The sequence below is a fragment of the Pinus tabuliformis genome, chromosome J (assembly GCF_031772625.1).
Source record: "Pinus tabuliformis cultivar Carrire ecotype Pingquan chromosome J, CPIR1, whole genome shotgun sequence".
NCBI classification, from domain to species: Eukaryota; Viridiplantae; Streptophyta; class Pinopsida; order Pinales; family Pinaceae; genus Pinus; species Pinus tabuliformis.
In genome coordinates, this window is record NC_142295.1 from 1108319251 (window position 1) to 1108346132 (window position 26882).

General features: G+C 38.0%; 1 protein-coding gene and 1 pseudogene across 1 annotated transcript; both read left to right on the forward strand.

The window, feature by feature from the left end:
• Window positions 1-244: 244 nt before the first annotated feature.
• Window positions 245-24105, forward strand: LOC149230933 (membrane protein PM19L-like). Its single transcript, XM_089381477.1, has 4 exons — window positions 245-459; window positions 23523-23605; window positions 23712-23931; window positions 24090-24105. Exons 1-4 carry the CDS (start codon window positions 245-247, stop codon window positions 24103-24105), a joined length of 534 nt encoding a protein of 177 aa, XP_089237603.1.
• A 1298-nt stretch (window positions 24106-25403) lies between these two features.
• On the forward strand, window positions 25404-26045 carry LOC149230934 (membrane protein PM19L-like; annotated as a pseudogene).
• The last annotated feature ends 837 nt before the right edge of the window (window positions 26046-26882 follow it).

Here is a 26882-nt window from a genome sequence, read left to right on the forward strand (position 1 = left end):
CAATAAAAGGGAAGCCTGGGAAGAGGCTAACAAGATCTTAGGGGAGCAACTTAAATTGAAACAATGTTTTTATTAGGCACCATATGACCCTGATCATTTCATAAGTTATAGAAAAGTGAAAAACAAGCTAACAACATATGTTCACCACAAGATCCCTGAAATTCAATAGTATGCTAACCAACAAGAATGGGTAGAAGGCACATTAGTTGAAGAAATTACTGAGGAAGAGAAATTGGAAAAAGCCATGAAAGAGCTCGAAAAAGCGCTTGACCTGGACTCTTTTGGACATGTATCCTTCAAGCTGCCTCAACACACAAGAAGTGATACATCTTTTGCCGGGACTTCTCAGCAGCCCACACAAAAAGCCAGCACAGGGTCAGTAAAGGGCAAAGAGGTAATAGGTTCAGAGCAGGACATAATGACGGACCAACCAGCTACATTAAAGGAACAAGGCCAAGGGTAGGTTCCTCCAGCTCAAACAAAAGCACCAGAAATCCCTGTACTACAAACTCCTCTAAATGAGGAGAGAGGCAAGAAAAGGGACAGGCAAGAAGAGACACCGATTAGTGGTTCTGCAGAGAAACCAGGGGAAAAAAGGCAGAGATTGAACCCCCTATCAGAGGAGGAGTTTATTCAGGAGACCACAGACAGTCTAAGGGAAGAAAGAGTAGTCAGCCAGGATACATCCCCGGTCACAAAAACATCGGCCAGTTCACACAAGCAGGAGATCGAAAGACAACATAGTGTGGAATTCTCTTCTACCAGGCCATAAGGCAAGCAAGGCTCTGACATTAAGAGGAAATTTACTGAAATAAAGGCAAAAAATGAGCCAATAAGAATTCAACTTTATAATCACATACTGAAGATGGCCCCCACAAATCAACAAAGGTTAATGTCGGCATATGACATTTAAGAAGGAAAGATGATCCTAAGTCACTTCAAGCCCAAAATGCAGCAACCACAATCAGCTATTGATTACATCAAGACCAATCTGGAAGTGTTAGCCAAAGACATCTAGCCAATGGACCAGATTGAATTGCATAAGCAAACTGGAGAGATGGTATACTCCACATTGGCAAATAAGGCATTGTTGGCCCACAAATTGCAGAATTCTTTAAGTAATACCTCTGCCCAATTGGAGTTGGAAAAAGCTTCCTCTTTAGCTAAGCATAACAGAATCAAGTCCTTGGAAGAGATTATCATAGAGCTGGGACATGATCCCAAGGATGCCAAAGGCATCAAAGCATTAATAAAAAAGAAGGAAGAAGACATTGCAACTCTCAGGAAGCAGCTCAAGCTACCCATTACCATGCATCCCCAAACTACAGAGATTGTTGAACAAAAATCACAAGAAGATACGATGGACCTGCTAATGAAAATGAATGAGAGATTAGCAGAAACGGAGAAGGCATTGGAGAAAGAACTGCAAGGAAAGCAGGGAGAGTCGACCTCCCAACCTTCTCAAACAGCTCCAATAGTTACAACTGCTCCTTCTACAGTCACAACAGCAGTCCCTCCTACTGTCCCGGCATCAACAACACCAAGTACTTCAACAACAACAACAGCAGGCAGCAACACTACCATGACTACTGAGGAACTGATAAAGGCTATGGAGGATCTAAGACTCCAAGTATCAGAATTAAAGGATGCTAAAGAGAAATTGGCCAAGTTGGAAATTAGTTATGATAAATCTAAAATGACTGTGGTAGAAAAAACAAGGGAGGTAAAAGCATTAGAGAATAAAGTAAAGGCATTAGAAAAAGACCTCTCCTTAGACAAGCCTCTGGGAGAAATCAGGGGCATTTTGTGGGCCAACATTGGCCAATCCATCATTGATATATGGACATCAATATAGATAATTCATGAGCAGATTGATTTGGTGACAGTAGCTCAAGAAGAAATTCAAAAGGCCAGGGATTCATTGGGACACATGCCCGAGCAGGCCAATAGGCTAATACAGTTTTTGAACACCCACACCAAGGAACAACTGGCAGCACTGGATATCAGGGATAGGACCAGCACCATCCTAACAATTAAAAGAGTTCTGACCATGAGGAACTTCATACAAAATCTGGAGAGGAAGTGCCAAGACATGCAAATGGAGATAAATGCTTTCACACAGAAGTTTACAGCTTTAGAGGAAAAGGGTCTTCCCAGTTTATTAACTGATGACTACAGACTAATGACACATGTAGACTATGTACACAGGTTGAATACATATGTGGATAATCAAGTCACAGCATAATCAAGTTCTGCAGGAGAGAAGGCACTCCTATCTGGACAGAGCCTGTATGACAATTTAGAATTTTTTTATTATTATTGAGCATGAAGTAAGGCATATTTTCACAGTCCAGCCTACTTTCTTCAGATACACGGATGCTGATGAAACTCTAATAAAAATGCGCAGACACCAATTACCAGATGACCAGTGGTGGCAGAGTATGCTGGAAATTTTGTAGGCGGATTTCAAAGTTTTGTTTATTTTTCCCATAACGCAACAGATATTATAAAGTGAAGAAAAAGAGTAGATAAAAAATCGCGCTGGGAAATGGTCTATTAAAGTGCAATTAAATCACCCAAGAAAGCAACGCCAGCAGCGCAGAATTTCAGTAAAGTGTCCATTGGCCGACTCGCTGAGCAAATAATCAATGCATCTCACCAACTGAGTGGCCAGCACAGCATCTCTTACTTCTGCATTCATTTCTCTCTGTTCCCAAGATCATTTACTTCTCCTGTAGAGTAGGTAGAAGAATTTATTGCTAGATATTATCTCATTGAGATATTTTGTAAACCTTTTTGTACAAATACCTCCCCAAGCTAAGTATTAGGGGTTGGTGATACAATTCTGGGAATGCGCTGTAAATCTGAGAACTCATCTGAATAAAAGGTTGTTGGAATGCGTTGTTGCTAAACTCTCTGGCTGTGGATTTGATGGCAGAGGACCATGTTACAGAATTCTCGAATTACTTCATGGATCAATAAGTCTTTTTAACTCATGTCTTTCTGTTTCTGTGTTTTATATATAATTTATATATCATATTCTGAATAACAGGGAAAAAGAATAACCCGGAACTTACTTGACTATACTCTGTGTTCAATCTCTGTTATTTTTTATGTTTTCTTCAGAATTAGCATAAGCAGGAATTCTTAACTGCTCCTATTTCCCCTGGTTCTTACATATTGGATATAGCTAAGGAATTCTTAACTGCTCCCTGGTAATATTCATCCACTTTCCCTGTGTTAGCATGATGAAGGATTCTTAGTTGCCCTTCACCCTCTGACCCCATCTCACCTGATTCCAGCTTACAATTTGTTTCATGGTTGATTACCTTGCTCTGTAGTACCTCCCTCTATCAAAGAAATCACATCCAGCAGTTCATCTTCATAGACTCCATTAACTCAATGGACTGAACTTTTCATATTTGCTCCCCTGTTCTGTTGAAATTCACCATCCAAAAGTCAAACAAATCCATGTACTTCATAACTAGCCTAATATACCCCAAAACAAAGCTAAAGCATAAAGAGAGAGCCCTCTCTGGGTGCAGATTAGCTAGAATCTGCATCTAAAAGATTGGTTAGTGGTTACCTCGGCCGTATTCCCTTTTCTCACAACTTTTGGAGAACAACCTGAGTGATAACAGTTAGTAAGAATAGTGTCCTCCCTTTTGACTTACTAGGTTATTATGGTGTCATATTTAATATTACCACTATCTCTATTACTATTTTTTTGGTAATGCATTCTCACTTTAAGGTGGCTATTGGAGTTATCTAGATGTCTAGAGAATTTTGGGATGCTTCCCCTCATCTAGGCAATATTGAATTTTTGCCTTGTTGTTAGTGAGTCTCAATTACATGTTTTCCATCTCTATCTTACATTTTTTTATTTTCCTTCAATGTATTTACAAATTGTTGTTTCTCCAATAAATAAACCATGTCCACTTGGGATGGATAGACATCCCCGTTCCTACGTACCATGTGTCTAATTAAATCTTGTTATAATGTGAAATTTTGTATCTATTTTTTTGTATGCTAATTTTTTTGGGGAATTTGAACATGTGACCTATTGCAAAGAATTCTTTAGCACTCCACACATTCACCATCAATCCAAAGCCACACGAGTTATGAAATTGAAAATATCTTATGTGTTTATTATTTATTTATTTCTCTCTCCTTTTTTATTAACAATTTTAAGGATCAAAATTGATCTAATTTTCTATGCTTTATTTTGAAAAATAGCTTTACCAATTTTTATTTTTTTTAAAACTATTTATTCAAATTTTATAGAATAAAAGTGTTTTACAAATATTATACAACGTTTTATTATTGAAATTTTAATTATTAATAAAATTTGACAAGATTTATATACTTTGAGATAATATAAATCTTTTAGAGTGGGATGGTACGGTGGAAAGTACAATTAATGATGCATAAGAAATTATGTGGAGACTATTATGAAATTAATGATTGGTTTTAGATTCTTATTCAAGATTAAACATAAATAAGTAACTCTGATTATCATCTATACTTCTATTCAAATAATCATATCTTAAATACTAACGATATTCAAAGTTGTGTTTGATAAATAAATATGATTTGATCGTCTTAATCTTGTATGTCGATAACATGTCTTTACAAGCAGTTCTAGAAGGCTTAATGCAAGGTGACTCACGAATTAGACATAAATACTATAGGGTTTAGAGCAAATGCATAAGTGAGAAGACAATAGAATTTTTGTAAAACAAATCTTATCTTGGATTACAAACCCTTTGTGACTCGTATCATTCTAAATTTGAAATTGTATGCTAACTTAATTCAATCAATACATTAAAAGAAAATTCATTACGTAAAAACATGGAAATAATGATTGTTTTCCTATCCATTGCCGTACATGGAATATAATATTTTAATCAGCTAAATAATCTACGGAACCCACCGGTAGGCAAACAAAAAAAAACGAAAAGAGAGCAAACACTGCACAAACCAAAGCACCATGAAAATTTGTAATACAGAAAAAGTATATTCCATTGCGGAGTTGAAACGAAATTAAATGGATTAACTTGAAAACCGGTTGCAGAGATCATCTCCAAATTGGTGGAGGAACCTCGGAATCGTATTCGGGTGACGGCCATTCCTGAGTCCATGGAATCCATAGCCTCTTTGTTGTACGATAACCATCAGATTGAAATCCATCGAAATCCATCCGATACAGTAGGAGGGTGAATGTTCACATAAATATAAATATAAATACTCATATTTTAGTGAGGTGGGGCTACGGATATTGAAAATCTTGGCCACCGGCCCCAACAACTGCGCTAAGATCTGAATCAACAAAAAAAAATTCCCGACGCGTCTTGCTCGCCAATTGGACGTCCACGGCAACATCGACCATACAGTTGGCTTTGAAGCTGAGCATTTCGATGGTTTAAATTTACAATCAGTTTTTATTCCGATTTAGATATCTCAAATCTCTACTTTGTTAGAAAATTAGAAAGAGACACAAAAATTACACACGATATAAGTCATTCTCTTATTTTTATTGATCACACGATATAAGTCATTCTCTTATTTTTATTGATCACAAAGGTTACTTGTATAGGATACAAATTACTGACTTCGACAAATTTAGATTTTAAGAAATTAGATTTATAACTGGAACATGACACAACAACAAGTCATGGGAAATAACCACATCTAGAATAACACATTGACAACTTGTAATACACATGAACACATGACATGGAAGCATTACTTCCAACACCCTCCCATAATGCTTACATGGAAAACATTGAAAATACATATTACAACAACAATATGATATATGTTTGACTGGTTTTCATCAGCACTCACATCCACTCTAGAATCTCGCAAACATCTCTCTTTCACCACCACATGTTTGAGCTGTCACTTGACCTCTATTTAAAATGTAACCACCTCTGACCATCGTTGATAAACTTTGCAAGATCAACAATATTGACACGTCAGCTCGTCGGGGCTTCTGCGATAAGAGCCTCAAGTAATGAACCGTCATATGGAGCAACCACCATCTGTCGGATATTTCACTTCTGGTTATCCATTATTTGCTAGGATGGGGGTCTGGACACTGAATGAGTTCAAAAGTTGATCGAACAACATATGACCTTATTAACACACAAGAATTGATGTTTTGGACATCGGGGCTTCCAATTTAAGAGCCACCAACCCTTCTTATGATCAGAATTGAAAGAAATCAAAAACTATTTGACAAAGACATTTCACAACTACAAAATCAATAATCATCAAACTATCAATTGTCATTCACGCATTGACAAGTCACCACATCCATCCTTAACATAAGTCAAATGATGTTCATCTAGTTCAATCTTTATCTTGGAGTTTTTTCATCTTCACAAAGAAGTATTTGTTAGAGTGGTCAATTCCAACAAACTTACACCCACATATTGAGTTGACCACACTCAATATGTTTAAAATGCAAATTCTAAAATTTGAGATCGAAACAAGATTGCAACATAAACATCTAATGCAAAGATAGCTTCCCTGTAGAAGCGAAAGATTGAGATATGCCTCCAATTTTAACACTTCTGACATACATCATTGGCCTCTTGAAACTCCTATGCCTCAGATCTCAGATCCAATCCAAATCCATGCAGCAACATGTACAGTTTGTGGGCACGATTTTGCAGATTTATAGTATGATAGTGCACACAACTTTGACAAAGCCATCCAGGCATGAATTTAACTCCTTTGCAAGTTTTGGGCAAATGAGAACAAAAAAAAACTTTACAGATATCAAAATAATATAAGGATCTCACGATGCTTGAAGAAGTTGCAAACAAACAAACATATCTTCACACCAAAAATCGCAAAAAATAAATCACACACTAAAAATAAACTCTCGCACATCTATACAAATATGTAAAAATAATAAAACTTAGGATCCCTCACATATTCTTGGCCCTCCTTTAATGGAGCCAAACCAGTACCAGCTTTGATACCATGTTAGGAAAATAGAAAGAGAGAGAAAAATTACACACAACACAAATCATTCTCATATTTTTCTTGATCACAAAGGTGACATATATATAGGATTTGACAAATCTAGATCTTAAGAAAGTCAATCTATGACTCAGACATGCCACAACAACAACTCATACGCATGAGAAATAACCACATCTAAAGTAACACTTCGGAATACTCACTGACAACTTGTAATAAACATGGAACACATGACATAAAACTATTACTTCCAACATACTTTTTAAATAATGAAAATAAAATATTGTAATAATTAATTATATTGTTGTAGTTGTGAAATAGTTTATTAGCTCGAATCTAAAGCAAGTTATACTCATAGTCACAAGGCCTAAGGTCTATATTCACAACAATAATAAGAAATTTAACTAATTACTTTTAACTTCTTTAAAAATACATTATTATGATAAGAAATAACTAAAAAAAATTGGATCCAAATAACATACGTTGAAGGAAACACATATAACAAGCTGGATTAGTAGGGGAGAAACCGCTAATATTTTTGTTTGCAAAAGAATTTTTCAAATAAGTGTGCCTAAATTTAGGCGCACATATTGCAATCATGTAACAATTCAAAGAGGAGACTATATGATGTATTTTTATTTTTTTTGCTTAATTCATAAGGGATTTGAACGTTGAATCTCATGTTATGTTTTTCATTATAGTTCATAAAATGGTGATTGCTAATTATGTTTCCCAACATGAGTTGAAGAAAACACATGATATTGAAATCATCTAGACTACACAAAAATGTACTAGGAATAAGAGGATGATAGAAAGTGTGCATGGTGAACACATGTGAAAAAGATTCTATCGGGGAAGATGAAAGATTGTAGTTGAAAATAAAGTAATAGAATTTGATTTGAAGTTTCAAATGCAGTTCTACAATACAATAACATAGAATTTTTATTAGGGTCTCGTGGTAGCATATTTTCCTTTTAATTTATGTTTTTTCTATTACACTTTCTAATGAAACAAGGAGCCACTGCCGTGGCGGTAGTCCCTGCCAGGGTCTGCAGGGACAACACAATACAAATATGAGTAGAAATTGGATTGCATCAAGCAGGAGCTGGACTGAATTGTAGAATTTGGAAAAGTTGTTGTTGTTAGTCTTCTGCAGAGTAGATCAATCATTTCTCATTCACCATTTGGAGCTTTTGTTTTTTCTGCTGTACAAGCTCAACCATCTTAGATGGCCGTAGAAAGGGCATAAGAGCGTGGTTGTTGCTGTAAAGCTGTATGTACTAAACATTTGTGAAAATTTGGTGTAATAACCACATAGAGATTACAAGTTCTGAGGAACATTAGTGAACAAAATTCAGACTATAGATTTCTGTCATTCCCTACCTTTACTTCCAGTTGAACTATGCAATGGAAGATAAAATAATACCCTCTGAATGATTGCTATAGGCTTTTTTGGGCAATATATCCTTGACAGAACTGAAAAAAATGACAACCTTGTGTGTTTAAGATACACCTATACGCTAATGGCTGCTTGGCAATAATTCTAGAGAGTCATCAACAATTATCAGCATACTTGTAGCTGCTATCGATTTCATCAACTGACAAGAGCTATTGAACAATGTGAGATTAAAAAATAAAACCAAATGTACCTTTTATTATGCATCTTCAAACCATAAGTGGGAAGGAAGAGCAAATAAATTTATAACAGGAAAGTGGTACATGTAAAATCCTGTTTTCTTTCTTGGTCAAGCTACTTGATAACCATCGTGAAACACTCCTTTACACACACAGCCAAAGGCGAGGTAATATTTCTTATTTGAAGTCCGAGCATTCAAGAAAAGACTTCTATGGCCAATGGTTGTAGGCCTTCTGCTGGTTCTATTGCATGGAGAGCATCTGGAAATATTATGCAGACATCAGATGGCTTTGCACAGTCTGCCAAGGATAAAATACGCTCTTCCAACGCTCCAAAGATAATACCCTCATATGATGATTTTCAATTGCAGAATAAAGTTTCTTCATATAATGCTGAAGTGAAGAGCACGGTCAAGAGTGGAATTGAAACCTATACCTTCTTGAGTCGTAGCTCTTCCTGCCTTTGTTTCTCGAGATAGGAAAGCTTTTCATCCACCTATTCTAGGTATGAAAAGAACCATTATGAACATAAAGAAATTGAACTTTTGAAATAGGAATTCAGTCATTCAAAACTATCATCAGCATGATACATAAACTGGCTTGCATAAATTTAAAACTTGCCTGTGGTTCATCAGTTGTAAGGGGCAACCTTTGTGCAATTGGTATTTTGGGCTTTACCTCCTCCTCCATTTGCTGTTGTAGCTTTCTCATAAATTGTTGCTCTTTCACTTGGCCTCTTTTCTGCAAAAGAGAAGATGTTATGTTTCTCAAGGTATGCATAGACATTGTTTTATTGTGAAAAATTTCACTGCCCCATGAAATGTGTGAATCCAAAGCTTTTGGATACAAAATTCATAATTACCGAGAGATTTTTTGCAAACCAAATTTTAGACTAGTACAAAATAAAACAGTATTGAGTCAAAGATAAAATACTATAAATTCTGGAAACACACAGGAAATACAAATGGGTGAGATTCATGAAGCCAACAAAGCCAACATAGTTAAATTGTCAAAAAATCAATGTATTATTATTGCCATCACAATGCGAAAGGAAAAAAATTACCACACTCTGGAAAATAACAACATCTCCTTTTTTTTTGGCCTCCACAACTACAGTCTGCACCTGAATATTTATATGAATATAGTTACTATTATCACCCCAAGAAACTCACCTAGGTTGTAAATCAGTGATGCTCAGGAACATTAAAAATTTAACAATTATGTTGGATAAGATGATGGATAAATGAAGATACGCTGCACATTTAAGCAAGATAACCACTCCTACTATGACTATCCCCAGACATGGGTGAAGACCCCCAAACTACAAGGCTTTCAACCACCAACTACTCACAGTTTAAGGTAAAGGTGATGATGGAGAAAACTAATTGCACCAGCAGATGCACGGGACCCTGTGATGGCCAACTGCAACCAGTCAGAAGATCTGTAGAACTATCGTTTAATATACAGACATGATGAAAGCTCCCTGATATTAAACAACAGCAATCTGCAAGAAATTTCAATGAGCCACTAAATTATAATACAAAGGTGGGATGACAGCCCCTCTGATATCAAACATTCACAACACATCAAATAAATGCAAGCAGGCACAGCCTAGAACAAGAAGAAGAAGTGGAAAGTGAGCAGATGACAGCAAAAGAAGCTTGTATTAATGGAAATCAAGACCAGAAGCTGCGGGTCTCATAGTATTAACAGTCTCCAGAAGTTAAAAGGCTACAATAAGCTCTCATTCATCAAACACTCATCGATCTATTACATCTCTGTTTTGGGTATATATAGAGTTTGTTTACAAAAATGCTCTGCTGGTTATGCGTGCAGGAATCAATAAATGAGGGCCAACAACATTTACATTCAGGAATGGGCCTTTGATACGAATCTAGTTGTGTTGTAAATGGATTTTCCTCCCTCTGGCTCTCTGCGGTCCTTCTTTGGGCAGGTGGAATGAAATATGGGTGAAACCCATAACCGTTGAATGCTCCAATTTGATCGGCGGTGTCCTGCTTCTCCTCGGCCATATTGTTAATTAAATGCTGCTGCTGAATCATTGAATGGCTTTAATATGACTGCTCTGGCTTTTAAACAGAGTAATGCTGCCCAAACCATTCATTCCCGCCCATCACTGCTTCCATGTTGACTTTTTAAAGGTTTCAGGCATAGTTTTATTTACTATCGGGTCCGCCTTTGGCTTGCAATGCACGTTTAAACAGGCCCTCCTTTGTTTCTTAACATTTGACAAATACATGCAAAACCGCCACAAAACCACGAAAAATGGCTTTAGCGGACTTGAGATATATATATACTTTGCTTCCCGGACCCCATTGGGTCCGGGCTTCATCGTTATCGGCACCCGCCAGGCATCCTTTGTATTTTCTTTATACAAATAAAATACATGAAAAACATTTAAAAACGCGAAGGGCGCGGACCTGAAATATTATGAAATGGAGTGTTGCACTGTAGTCGGGTCCGGCCCATCGCATCGCAACATAACTCATGGTAAAGCCCGCCCCCTTTGACATCACCGATAGCGATACACCGATAGTGATATCGGCGATCGCTCATCACGCGAATAATAAAGCCCCTTCGATAAGTCCTCCATTGCGATACGCCGATAGTGATATCGGCGATCGCCCATCGGCGTTCCATTATGTCGCTGCCCCTGCCATCCCCCGATCTACGATATGCGACGCGATCTGGACCGTTGATCGGCCAGATCCGACGGTTGAGATTAAAGTGAATCCTTAGGCCTGTAACTTGATTTTTACATGGTTTTTGGGGTATTTCTGCCTCCCGATAATGTATTTCTGCCCTCCAAAGGGCTTTCCCCTTGCAATTTTTTCGATCGGTGGAAGACTTTTAGCCATGATTTGAGAACTTGAACATCATCAATGAATCCTTTGGCATGATTATAAGTATATTTGCAGCCTTTGAGAGTGTTTGAATCCATTTTTGATTTTTTGTTAAGCAAAGCTAACACTGGCTCCTTTTGGGGATGAGATCCTCCCTGTGAGGTCTCAAGAACCTGCAGATCAATGCCTTTCCAGCAACAAACAAATTAGCCAAAATTCCTAGTGTTCCATTGGGCATGGAGTCTATTACAGCTACACTAAAAACTAATAAAAGCAGAATATTTACAGCTTTTAAGGCCAAAAGACCTTAAATCACATAGTTCTTCAGAAACCGCCCATTAACTGGGCCATCAAAGACTGGTTCTCCTCCCATACTTTTCAGTATGAAGGTATTGTTCCCTTGAATCTGTGAAATGATGAAAGGGCCTGTCCAGAGAGCATCAAACTTCCCATGATTGCCTTTCTTTTCTTTAAAAGCATCCCATTTCATGACCAAATCACCAACCTGGAAATTGTTTCTTTTTGTCTTCTTGTCAAAGGTTTCCTTGATCTTTTGTTGATGCGCTGTAGCTTTTTCAATCAGTTGTTCTCTGGTCTGATATAATTCTGTTAAATCAGTGATTCTGTTGGCCATATCATCTTCTTCATTCTGCGCTGTTTGGAGCAGCTTTGCCACAGGGAGGGTAAGTTGAATGGGAAAAACAGCATCAGTACCATATACCAGCTTGAAGGGAGAGCAGCCTGTAGATCTCTTAATGGTCACTCTGTCCGCCCAAAGTGCATACTTCAGCTTGGCATCCCAATTCTTCTTATTATCCTCTAGCAGCTTCTTAATAATCCTTATCAGACTTTTATTAGAGGATTCTACTAGACAATTCCCTTGGGGGTAATAGGAGGTGGAATGAACAAGTTTAATTCGCATTGAATCACACATTTCCACCAACTCTTTTGCCTTGAAGGCTGTTGTATTATCTGTTATAAGCTTATGTGGGCAACCAAATTTGCTGAAAATGTTTTCTGATAAAAATTTCATTATCACATTATGATCAGCCTTCCTTGTTGGGATTGCTTCAATCCATTTTGTAAAATAATCAGTGGCAACTAATATCCACCTGTGCTGGCCACTGGAATGTGGGTTGATTTCACCAATAAAATCCAAGCCCCACTGCTGAAAAGGTCCTTTTGCAATTATTGGCTTTAGGGGCAGGGATTTCAACTGTTGCTTACCTTCAAATCTCTGGCACCTGTCACAAGATTTAACAAAAGCAAATACATCAGAAAATAAAGAGGGCCAATAGTACCCGGCTCTGAGAATCTTTTGGGCTGTAGTTCTCCAATAATGATGTCCTCCACACACGCTGTTATGAAATTGCTGCATAACTTCTATTGACTGTTCTTTGTGCAGGCATCTTAAAAGCACCCCAGATGGATCCCTCCAATAAAGCAAGCCACCATTGATGCAATATTTCATTGCCTTGAGTTTTAACGTTCTTGCTTGACTTTGAGAAAATTCTGAAGGAACTTCTAGCTTTAGCAGGAAATTAATTATTGCGACATACCAGCTACATGAAGCTAGGTTCTCAGCCACCGACTGTCCTCTTTGCGTTTCAGTTGTTTCATGCTCTTCCATTTGACCATTTTCTGCTACATTAAACAAGAAATCAATGTCCAAAGACCTGCAATTTTCTTTAGCCAACAGCTTAGCAAGCCCCTGACCTTTTACCAGCTTGGTGGGCTTCAGCTCTATGTTGAATTCTATCATTTTTGCAATCCATTTCGCTCTTTTTCCATCAGCATCAGGCTACGTTAAGACATCCTTTATTGCAGCAGAGGGCACATATGCAACTATTTTGGAATGCAAGATGTATACTTTGAAAGCTTTCAAAGATTTGATAAGAGCATAAGCTTGCTTTTCAATAATATCATACCTTAGTTCAGCATCCCTCAAATTCTTACTGAAAAAGGCCACTGGATGCTCTTGATCTACTTCGTCTTGCTGCAATAGGACAGCTGCAATGGTATCCTTAGAGGCAAATGAGAATAGATGAAACTCCTTGCTATAATCAGGGCTTATTAAAGTAGGAGCTTCTGCAATAGCCATCTTAATGGACTCAAAAGATCTTCTAGCCGCATCAGTCCACTTCACCTCTGCTCCCTTTTTTAACATGGAGGTTATGTGCTTAACCAGCTCAGCAAAATTAGGAATGAACCTCCTTACAAAGTTAATTTTGCCAAGAAAAGACTGTATATCTTTCTTTGATCTTGGAAGAGTCAAGGCCTGAATCGCTTTGACTCTTTCTGGGTCAATCTGAACACCTGCAACAGACACTATATGCCCCAACAGTTTCCCTTCTTCCAAAGCAAATTGAGACTTTTTGGGATTGAGTGAAATTCCAAATTTCCTGCATTTTAAAAACACTCTTTTCAAATGCTGTAAATGATCATGGTGGCTGCCAGAATAAACAGTTATGTCATCAAGATATATTAGCACGAATTTATCCTTTTCACCCACAAAAGCAATATCCATAGCGCGCTGAAAGGTGGCTCCAACATTCATCAGCCCAAATGGCATTTTTGCATACATGAACGTGCCCCAAGGAGTGGTAAACGCTGTCTTTTCTTGATCATCTGGATGCACAGCAATTTGATTAAAGCCTGAAAACCCATCTATGAAAGACATCACTTTGGCACCTGAGACTCGCTGCAACAAATGCTCCATTTTTGGCAGGGGATAATTATCCTTTTTGGAGCACTTATTTAGATTCCTGAAATCAACGCACAGTCTGATTTCTCCATTCTTCTTCCTCACAACAACCAGATTGGCCACCCATTTAGAATATCTGAGAGGCACTATAATCTTAGCAGCCAGCAACTTTTTAATTTCTTTCTCAACCAGAGGAAGGAGCACAGGATTCATTGGCCTCAGCTTCTGTTTGAAAGGAGTAGTGCCTTTCTCAAGTGGAATTTTGTGCTGAATTATATTCTTGTCATATGTTTTCAGATCACTGTACTCCCAAGCGAACACATCAGCAAATTGCCTCATTAATTTGCAATATTCAGCACTCTGATCAGCAGATAGATTAGTGGACAGATTTATGAATTTGGGCTGACCTGGACCTCCTATATCATGCTTGCAAACTTCAGACTGATCTTCTTTTTGGGCAGCTTTGTAAGGCACATCATTGTGGTCAAACAACCTCTCAAGAGGAATTAGACCCTTAGGAATATGGTTACTAGGAAGCTGGACTATGCTATTCTTGCCAATTTTATTTCTAAGTTGGGCCTTGGGATCCTCTAGCAAAGCATCATTATTTTGGTCAATATGCATTTCAGAGAACTCATCAATGACTTGAAGTAACCTATTTAACTCATCATCATCATCAAAAAATTTCCAATGGTGGACATTATCAGGCACAGAGGGTCTATACTTCATTTGTACCTCATACACTAGTTTGGGAGGCAATGGAGGGATGAACAAACTAGCAGAGACAGGAAGGGAATCAACAAGCTGATTTTGGGCTCTAGGAATATATGAAATGCAGAAAAAATCAAAGAACTCTTTGACTCTCCATACCTCATCTCTATAAGCTTTCAGCCTTGGATGCTTTGCTTGGAACGTTTTGTTTACTTGCTGAATTATCAGATCAGCATCTCCAAATACCTTCAGATTTTTTATTCCTCTATCTTTGGCTTCATGAAGGCCCAACAGCAGTGCTTCATATTCTGCTATGTTGTTTGTCACCTGAAAAACCAGCTTTAGAGATAACTGAACTATTTCTTGTTGTGGAGATACTAGCACCACCCCTACTCCTGAAGTCTCCTTGGTACATGCTCCATCAAAGAACATCTCCCAAATCTGACCTCCTGTATCATGCTCGGCCTGAGCTGTTGGTTTCCTGATCTGCAATTCAGCCTTATGAGATTCTTCTATTTGGAGAATGCAAGCTCCAAAATCAGTGTCCACTGCATATATGGGATGGTTTGTAGGATTCTTCTCATCACTAATAACATATGCCAGTTGTGCTTCTCTATATAACCTCCTGCTTTCTCCTCCAAACACTGGAACAGTTGCATAAGATAGATCATTCTGCAATGTCCCACCCAGTCTCTTAATCCACCCTCTAGATAACAGCATACCAAACTTCGGAGGAACATCAACCACCACTATATCCATCATCATACTTTTCATGGGCAGCTGGGTTAAGGTAATAGCCAGATCCTTAATTAATCCAAGGCATTTTACCTTCCTTGAATCAAAAGAGAACAAATCATGATAAGGTCTAGTGATATCAAGGCCTAACCCTTCCATGACAGTTTTTGGCATTAGATTGTGGCTGGCCCCTGTGTCTAGCAGGCAATTGTGGAGGATTTTATCATGGATAGTTAATGAAACATAGAAAGATGGAGAGCTATTATCAGCAGGTTCAATCATGGGGCTAAGCACGATAGCAGGCTTGTCATCTTGCAAATTGACAGAATCAATGGAGGTTTGTTTAGACTCTAGTTCAAGGGCCTCAAGAATGGGCTTCCTAAACAACTCACTCTTCACCAACTCAGCCAGAGGTACAACTATTTTCAATTTTTGAACTTCTGACTCAAAACTAAAAGAAGAGAGTGCTTTATCAGCGGTTTTTACCTCTTGAACTGGAGCTTTGAGGGTAACAAGATCAGCTGTTGGTCTTCTTTGCCTGCTATTCTATGGCACTATTTGAGCAGTTGCTTCTTGCGCAGCATTTTCTTTGACATTCTTTACATTGGATCTTATATTATATCTTTGCTGCTGCCCACCAGATTGCAGAACGGCACCACTGTCCCACCTCTAGTTGTTTTGCTCTTGCAGCAATGACTCTTCATATTCGGCCAATGTTAAAAATGCAGCACTACCTTTATCCTCCAAGCAGTGAATTTCATCCTCATCTTCTTCAAACTGTTCCTCCTCCATGACTGCATTTTGAAAAGGAGCTTTCACTTTATGATATTCTTTTGCTTCTTCACCCCTTTGCATAATTTGTAGCTGCTCATTTGCCTTTCTAAGTGGGTATGGATTTCTTGGAGCAAATGTGTTTTGCTGCCTTGTTTTGCCTAAAGTCTGCTCAACATTTAGCTTAGAGATTTGAGCAGCCAATGACTCCATCATCTTAGTCATTTTGTCTAACTTAGGCTCTGAAATTGAAGCAGGGGAAGAGGAAGTCTCACCTCTCGGCCTTCTTCTATCAACCTGACTCTTCAGCTTCTCTGCTGCCATAATATTGGATTCCACCTCCAGGGCTGCCTCTTGCATATCACCCAGAGTAGCACATCGTCTTTCCCTCAACAATAAGCAGAAATCAGAGTCAAAAGCATTGGCATATGTGAGTTTAGCAGCAGTGGGGGTAGGCTTTACCTCAGTTGGTATTTTACTATACATTCTATTAAATCTTTTATTGAAGTTAGGCAAAGGCTCACCCTTTTCTCTTTTCAAGTTTCCAAACTCTGTATGATAATATAGCAGGTCCTTCTTATCTCCCCATTGCTTCAAAAATGCCTCATCTAATGCTTCAATATCTGTTATAGATCTCTGGGGTAATTCTCTAAACCACTTCCTAGCCTCTCCATCAAGGCTCTGGACAAAAACTCTCATCCATACATCATTCTCACTGATATCTAAATTGTCAGCATAACTATAAAAAGCTTCAAGATGTTCTTCTGCTGTCACTCCCTCTGTTCCAGTAAATTTGGGCATATATTTTTGATATTCTCCTGTAGGCATGGCATTTAAAGGTGCAGGCAAGACCAAAGGTCCATATCTAGCAGCAACAATCCTTTCAATCCTAGTAGGTGCTTGTTGTCCTGCCATGTTTGGAATATGTGGAAGAATACTAACAGATGGAGCAGTAGGAGATAATGTAATGGATGGGAAAGATATTGGGATGTTTTGGACAGTATGGGAAGCTCTCTTCGGACTGAGATTCAAAGGGGAACTAAATGGACAAGGAGGTTTATGAATCTCTGCAGGTATTTCTTCTTTAGGAATACTAGGCTCTAAATCTTCAAACTGTGTATCCTCAACTAAAAACTCCTCATGCAGAGACAAATAAGATTTCTTGGGCTTACCTGATCCTGATGCTCCTTTCTGCGATGTTTTCTTCGGGTTAACAATCTTTTCAGGGTCAGGCACTGGAACAGCTGGAGACTTCTGTGGATTTCTTCTAGTATGCCTCACAAACTGCGCCAGAACTTCAATGTGGAGTCGCCAAAGGATGGCCTTCCTCCAGTGGAGTCGCCAGACAGATGATTACAACCAAAATCTGTGTTCAAACCTTGTCTGTCATCAAAGTTTGAAGCTGTGTCGTTCTCCCAGGGAAGCTGAGCTTCGATTCTCCTCTCCCCGGCAATGGCGCCAATTAATGTTATCACCCCAAGAAACTCACCTAGGTTGTAAATCAGTGATGCTCAGGAACATTAAAAATTCAACAATTATGTTGGATAAGATGATGGATAAATGAAGATACGCTGCACATTTAAGCAAGATAACCACTCCTACTATGACTATCCCCAGACATGGGTGAAGACCCCCAAACTACAAGGCTTTCAACCACCAACTACTCACAGTTTAAGGTAAAGGTGATGATGGAGAAAACTAATTGCACCAGCAGATGCACGGGACCCTGTGATGGCCAACTGCAACCAGTCAGAAGATCTGTAGAACTATCGTTTAATATACAGACAGGATGAAAGCTCCCTGATATTAAACAACAACAATCTGCAAGCAATTTCAATGAGCCACTAAATTATAATACAGAGGTGGGATGACAGCCCCTCTGATATCAAACATTCACAGCACATCAAATAAATGCAAGCAGGCACAGCCTAGAACAAGAAGAAGAAGTGGAAAGTGAGCAGGTGACAGCAAAAGAAGCTTGTATTAATGGAAATCAAGACCAGAAGCTGCAGGTATCATAGTATTAACAGTCTCCAGAAGTTAAAAGGCTACAATAAGCTCTCATTCATCAAACACTCATCGATCTATTACATCCTTGTTCTGGGTATATATAGAGTTTGTTTACAAAATTGCTCTGCTGGTTATGCGTGCAGGAATCAATAAATGAGGGCCAACAACATTTACATTCAGGAATGGGCCTTTGATACGAATCTGGCTGTGCTGTAAATGGATTTGCCTCCCTCTAGCTCTCTGCGGTCCTTCTTTGGGCAGGTGGAATGAAATATGGGTGAAACCCATAACCGTTGAATGCTCCGATTTGATCGGCGATGTCCTGCTTCTCCTCGGCCATACTGTTAATTAAATGCTGCTGCTGAATCATTGAATGGCTTTAATATGACTGCTCTGGCTTTTAAACAGAGTAATGCTACCCAAAACATTCATTCCCGCCCATCACTGCTTCCATGTTGACTTTTTAAAGGTTTCAGGCATAGTTTTATTTACTATCAGGTCCGCCTTTGGCTTGCAATGCACGTTTAAACATGCCCTCCTTTGTTTCTTAACATTTGACAAATACATGCAAAACCGCCACAAAACCACGAAAAATGGCTTTAGCGGACTTGAGATATATATATGCTTTGCTTCCCGGACCCCATCAGGTCCGGGCTTCATCGCTATTGGCACCCGCCAGACATCCTTTGTATTTTCTTTATACAAAGAAAATACATGAAAAACATTTAAAAACGCGAAGGGCGCAGACCTGAAATATTATGAAATGGAGTGCTGCACTGTAGTCGGGTTCAGCCCATCGCATCGCAACATAACTCATGGTAAAGCCCGCCCCCTTTGACATCACCGATAGCGATACGCCGATAGCGATATCGGCAATCGCTCATCGCGCGAATAATAAAGCCCCTTCGATAAGTCCTCCATTGCGATACACCGATAGTGATATCGGTGATCGCCCATCGGCGTTCCATTACGTCGCTGCCACTGCCATCCCTCGATCTGCGATTTGCCGACGCGATCTGGACCGTTGATCGGCCAGATCCAACGACTGAGATTAAAGCAGATCCTTAGGCCTGTAACTTGATTTTTACATGGTTTTTGGGGTATTTCCACCTCCCGATAATGTATTTCTGCCCTCCAAAGGGCTTTCCCCTTGCAATTTTTTTGATCGGTGGAAAACTTTTAGCCATGATTTGAGAACTTGAACAACATCAATGAATCCTTTGGCATGATTATAAGTATATTTGCATCCTTTGAGAGTGTTTGAATCCATTTTTGATTTTTTGTTAAGCAAAGCTAACAGTTACATTACATAGAAAATAAATTTAATGCAGAGATTATACTAACACCAGAGTATGCAAGCAAACAAAGCAATAATCACCAATGTATTCCACCTGCATTCAAGGGCATTTAGGTATGTTGTCATGATATATATATATATATATATATATATATATATATATATATATATATATATATATATATATATATATATATATATATATATATATATATAGAGAGAGAGAGAGAGAGAGAGATATATATATATAGATATATAGGACACTTGGGTTTATTTCCATGTATTTAGCGTAGCAGGAGTAAATATCTTTATTTCCGGATCTCCCAAGAGGAACACAGTTGCATTTGGCACAATATGTATCACAAGGTCTTAAACATACTTTATGGTGGGATGCTTCCTTGCATCTTTGACCACAAGCTGCATTACAACCTGCATCAACCAATCCAAAGAACAAGTGATATGGATGAACCTTGAACTCACAAGAAAATGTAAAAAAAACCATGCAGAACATATCATACTTGGATTAGGCTCAAAATCAAAACAGAGACAACGTGTAAAATAATGCAAAAATAGGCCTGAGATTCAGAATTTTGACAATGTATCCTCAAAAATGTGAGCTGTAACTCAAATATACTCCATAATCATTGTGCAAAACCATACCCAGAAGAAGGAAAAGAATTGAACCCAAAAGCCACTTATTTCTATTCCCTAGCAAGGATGTTGTAGAGGCAGAAGCAGTAGATGGATAGTCCAATAGCCAAGTACTTGTTGTAGATTCGTATGCTCCTCTGGATAGTCTAATAGCCGATTATTTGTCATAGATTCCTATGCTCCTTGTTCGAGATGTTATTGTTAGTGGTTGTTTCTTGGTTTCCTTTTTCTTTGTGCTTCTACTTTTACGATGTCCATAATCAGAAGAGTCATGAGAACAAGTGCTAAGAGAAACAATGCTGCCAGTTGAGTAAGTTGGCTTATGCTAATGGATTCCATGTTATGTGAAGCAGAGAGATGTATGTCAATATGTAGGTGCAGAAGGTAGTTTTGTTTTGTAGGCGAGAAATTAGGCATTGCTTTTGCCAATTTATAAAAGAGTTCAATGTGTTTGCAAGCTGGTTTTAAGTGTGAATGGAACTGAGTTTTTGAGAATATTTTACTGGAAGCAAGAGGTAATCATTTGAAAAGATTGAAAGACAGTGGGTAATGGATGTTTGTATAGTCTTGTTCATCCTCGTGGAACGAACATTTTTGAAATGTGTGCAAGATCACAACACTTCAATGCGGGATAAATTTCTGACAGGTGCATAAATAAATACATATACGAACTGATTTGAAATGGAGTTGAAATACTTCAAGATCATATTGGAGAGGATATAATCCAATATGAAGAGCATTTATTGGAGCAAACTGGTGTTTAATGATCACCATAAAACAAAAAACTTACCATTTCAATGTTGCAAGATGGAAGGTGCAGAATTTGATATGCAATCGGTGCAGTTAAGTGAGCGATCGGTGCAATTAAGTGATCTATCTGACATCGGAGGTAGATGGCATATGAAATGATGTATGTGATGACAAAAGTAAATCAGAAATTAAGTGATGTATCTGACATCAGAGGCAAATCTCAAATAAAATCTTGGTGTTAGATTGCAAGTGAGGTTTTGGCAGTTGAGTGTGACAGGCTCGAACTTCTCGTAGCACAGAAGAAAGGATATGACAGTCAACGATATGGCAATCTATAAAGGGAAAGAGTGGAAGTAATGAGGGGAAGATACATACCCATAACTCCACTCTGCATAAGCATAGGGTTCTATAGATGGAAAGCAGAATTTACATAAAATGGCTAAGCTGTGGTTATATGTGTTTAATATACTACAAGGATTACTCCATATCCTTTGATTTATTTTATAGTGTTTCCACAAATCTTTGTGAACTCTCTAGGCAATGCCCAAGCTTACGTAAACATATACTAGATAACCAAGTATGGTATAGATCCTGTGTTTGGAAATTCTTCAGACCTGGGAGCATGAACCTAATCAAAATGATGTCGCATTTTACAAAAGGACTGTGGGCAATAGATTATATTACACTCACTACAGCCTTTGTTCATTTCATTCCTCTCAATATTGATCTAGATAGAACATAGGAATAATTGGGGGAAGCATATAATAAATTACAATAATGCACAACCCAACTGGAAAAAACACAAGCAGAGAACATGCTATAGCAAAAGCATAAGAAACTGCCTCAATCTTTGAAAATGACCCAATTTGGAAAAACACAAACAGGAATCAAGCTATATCACAAGCACGAGAAACTGCCTCAATAAAATAAATTTCTAGAGTACAATTGGAAAGAAATATTAGTTTGAACATCTATAAGTAATCCAAAACTTCAAAACAGAATTTACATAAAATGGCTAAGCTGTGGTTATATGTGTTTAATATACTAAAAGGATTACTTCATATCCTTTGATTTATTTTACACTGTTTCCACAAATATTTGTGAACTCTCTGAGCAATGCCCAAGCTTACCTAAACATATACTAGGTAACCAAGTATGGTATAGATCCTGTGTTTGGAAATTCTGCAGACCTGGGAGCATGAACCTAATCAAAATGATGTCGCATTTTACAAAAGGACTGTGGGCAATAGATTATATTACACTCACTTTGTGGCGGGTCCAAGCCATTCTAATAAGTATGGTAGTAACTAATAGGAAATTAAAGTTTAAAGGGCAAACTTGGTTGGGCACTATCTGAATTTTAGTAGTTATTAACCACAAACAATTGGCTAGACAGGACAAGTAATCAGTCTATGAAAGACATGTTTAGATTCTAGAAAAAATATGGTAGCCCAGTTCTAAGTGCAAGAAAAGATGACATTTGTAAGGTTCAAATCAATAATAGCAAAGATCAGACAACAGGTTATCATGCCTTATGGGGCAATTTACAGCCTTTGTTCATTTCATTCCTCTCAATATTGATCTAGATAGAACATAGGAATAATTGGGGGAAGCATATAATAAATTACAATAATGCATAGCCCAACTCGAAAAAACACAAGCACAGACCATGCTACAGCAAAAGCACAAGAAACTGCCTCAATCTTTGAAAATGACCCAATTTGGAAAAACACAAACAGGAATCAAGCTATATCACAAGCACGAGAAACTGCCTCAATAAAATAAATTTCTAGAGTACAGTTGGAAAGATATATTAGTTTGAACATCTATAAGTAATCCAAAACTTCAAAACAAATGTTATCGGGACATTGGCTCACTCATAAGGTCATACCTTATCCGAGAAATAATCATGATGAGATTTATAAAATTCACCTTCCTCATACCTGTGTTCATGTACTATCACTTAGATATCCGGTTATGGAACTATATAATAATAAAACGGATTGCAAAGATGAGTTGTACATAACTAACAGAAATACAATCTGCAATGAGACAAAAATGGTTACATTAAAATTTAACTGCATACCGTAGAACCTGCATAAGTTCTCCATTTTCTACTGGTACTTGAGAATAAACTGAAATGCGCTTCTCAATTTCCTTTCAAATAACAAACAAAATGAAATAAAATCAATCATTTGTACCAAATTGGCTAGTAAAGTTTATAACAAATTATCATGATATACAGTCAAAAAGTATGTACAACATGCTGGATATGTGCATAATGAAATTACATATATAGAATAAAGAAAATGAATAACTCATCCCAATTCGGAAAAGCAAATTGTACAATAAACAATAAATAGAAACATAGGTAAAATAATACCAAATGCAATGTATGTAGGTGGAACTTCGGCATGTATGTCGGTGTAGGTGTTATTGCAGGATGGGCTCTCAACAAAGCCCTTGACCACACTTATTCTACTGGTAGCTATTAATGTCTAACCCCAAAATACATATTATTGTTCTAGGCATAATTTGTTTTTGTGCTGTTGAGAGTTTTGCTGATTGATTGTTTGATGAAAATTTGCAGGTCCCGGAACAGCTCTTCCTATTGGATTTTCTCCAGTTTATTTTCCAATGGGGAATGAAGCCACAGGATTCATGGTTATTTTTTCTTTGATAGCTGCCGTAGTAGGAGCTACTTCAAGCCTTTCGGGGCTCCATCACCTCTGGGTTTGGACTGCCCACAGTTTGGCTCCTAGTGCTGCATCTACCATGACCGCTTGGGCTTTCACACTACTCGCTATGGGGTATTATATATGGTTTCACCTAGAGGTACCAAGCAAACTCCATTCTGTTATAGATGTTGTTTATTGAAAGAGCAGAAAGTAGCCACATAACATAAAATGATGTCAATATGAAACAATATTAAACATGTATATTCTCTGATTATTGTTGTATTTAGCAGTACAAAGATAAAGTAAGTCCTCAAGTCTTAACACTATTCTGTTATATCTTGTTTGACTATGGTAAGAACTATAAACAGTGGTTTTGTAGTACATGGAAAAGATTGGTCATTAAGAAATTTTGTAAAATGAACAGTTATTGTGACTTGCACCTGTCTTCATTTGGGCACAATTAGAACCAATAAAGTAATAGGTTATTTTCTCAAATTTCATTTACAGCTTTATTAGGAGCAGAGCCACTTTGGGATCAATACCCACCCTCAGCGTGGTAATAGGCAGATACAAAGGGAGCTAGGGCACTAGGAACAAAGGTGGGGGCATCTCCAACTAGACTTAAAGACATACCTATTCGCATACTAAAACTAATAGCATGAACCTTTGGAGATTGAAAACAATTCACTAATCATTTCTTCTTAAACAAAGAATGCGATGGTGTCAAATTCTCAATATAAATATGTGTGAGGTTGGATCTCATATGATTGGATACAAGAGCCTCGGATCGGAACTCACAGTTGCCATCAAATTCAACACTGCGAAAATTCCATGTTGTGACTCTGAAATTCATTTCTATTTTATGTGCATTCTTTAAATTATTACCCCTAACACTCTATCGAGAAACTAAATTCTTATATATACATGCGCAGAACCCCACAAACAAGTCATTACCTTATGTTGGGTATAATTAACGAAAGTTGTTGCAGAAAGAATAATTAAAGAAAGTTGTTCGTATCAGATGATACAAATGGCACTGAAATGCTTAGGGAAAGAAATACAACCAATACAATAAAAATATTCAAATCCTGCGCGTGACTCGAATTTAGAGGGGAAAAATATTCAAACAAAAAGGAATCCTATGAAAGTCGAAATGCAAAATGCCATAATATATTGATAAAGCTGGAGAGTTGCTCTAACAATATCCAACTAACTATGTTCCAACCTGGATTCATGGACAAGATGGGGATGCAAAAGCTTTCAAGGTGATATCACCTTGCCTTGTAAGGCAAGGCATTGAGAGTTGGATAAACAGACCTATTTGATTGAACTACCACTCCTACTATTTCCCATTTGCGGGGTACTCTGTCTCTATCCCCCTTGGCACTTTCCTTTGAGGGTCGCTTGTTTACTTTCCATCCATTCATAAATACATCATCTCTTCCCTTGGGAGATATCTAGAGAAGTATTCTCAGCTTGTCTAGCCCTCAACAGATTAAGCATTGGTGTGGAGTATACATTAATAAGTGGTGCTTTTGCATTTCTAAATCTAGGTCAGTTTGGTCAGTACTAATAATTTGCAGAGCATGGCTAGTATTATTATAATGGCATGTGGACTAGTGAAATCTCTGGTGGGTTTTATCTTGCTGTGGAACTTCTGCATGTATGTGGGTGTAGGTGTTATTGCTGGATGGGCTCTCAACAAAGCCCTCGACCACACTTATTCTACTAGTAGCTATTAATGTCTAACCCCAAAATACATATTATTGTTCTAGGCATAATTTGTTTTTGTGCTGTTGAGAGTTTTGCTGATTGATTGTCTGATGAAAATTTGCAGGTCCCGGAATAGCTCTTCCTATTTGATTTTTTCCAATTTATTTTCCAATTGGGAATGAAGCCACAGGATTCATGGTTATTTTTGCTTTGATAGCTGCTGTAGTAGGAGCTGCTTCAAGCCTTTCGGGGCTCCATCACCTCCGGGTTTGGACTGCCCACAATTTGGCTCCTAGTGCTGCATCTGCCATGACCGCTTGGGCTTTCACATTACTCGCTATGGGGTATGTATATATAATAACTACAAAGCTACATAACTTGTGATAACATTATATAATATCTGAGTCGTCTATGAAGTGAAATGGAAGACGATATAATTATTTTTCAACACAAACTGCAGGTTGGCATGGAAGGAGATCCAAACCCACCCTCAGCGTGATAATAGGCAGATACAAAGGGAGCTAGGGCACTAGGAACAGAGGTGGATGACACCACCCTAATAACTTTAATGCTGATTGCGAGAGTTGATATTCTACTTTCATTGTTGAACGCACAGTGTTTTACTTTGAAACCATGCAATCAACTGGAAGGCACTAAGAACAATATGTTGCATATGTAAAGAAAGGATATCAGTTCTGTCCATCAAATTGATTCAAGCATTTTCTTTATACTTGAATATTGTGAAAGAATAACGCATACCAGAACACCGTAGTTTGCAACAGATTGCCAATTGAAGTGGAAAGGCTGTCAAATTGCACTGGACCTCAAACGCTATACCAATTCACTGGTCTGAAACCGTAATGTATAAAACCAAAGACAAACTCTATCGTAACAAGGTAAAGACAAAGCTTTTAAATAGACACTTGTCACACATGCAAAAAGAAATGTATAATACAAAAACATATTTCAAACATGTAAAATACCATGGGGCCCACAACTTTACCTCTGTCTCGTTTGAATGTCCAACGTGTCTACCTCCTACCTTCAGTTTGCAAAGCCTCATGTCAATGGGAAGCTTGAGGCCATGTTTCCTATGGAAGCTTGAGACCATGTTTACAAGAAGAAAGGATTAGAGTTTTAATGGCATCAATAATGCGAGCCAGGTGCCAAAAACAATCTGGCCATAAAACAGACAGCTAGCTATCTAGCTTCGAACATTCTATTTAGAGTTTTACTGGCATCAATAATGCGAACCAGGTGGCACAGAGAGGAAGCCGAGAGGGGCGGTTATTCGTAGACATCAGTCAACTCGAAATGCTGTAAATCAATTCTCCCTCAACTACCCCTGATGATTATTGCTTCAGACCCTG

Excerpts from the sequence above, each read along its gene's own strand:
- LOC149230933 (XM_089381477.1), top strand. The coding sequence starts at position 245 with ATGAAAGAGCTCGAAAAAGCGCTTGACCTGGACTCTTTTGGACATGTA. Across the intron at positions 460-23,522 it reads TTAAAGGAACAAGGCCAAGG|GTGGAACTTCGGCATGTATG; the intron begins GTAGGTTCCTCC and ends CAATGTATGTAG. Across the intron at positions 23,606-23,711 it reads TGACCACACTTATTCTACTG|GTCCCGGAACAGCTCTTCCT; the intron begins GTAGCTATTAAT and ends GAAAATTTGCAG.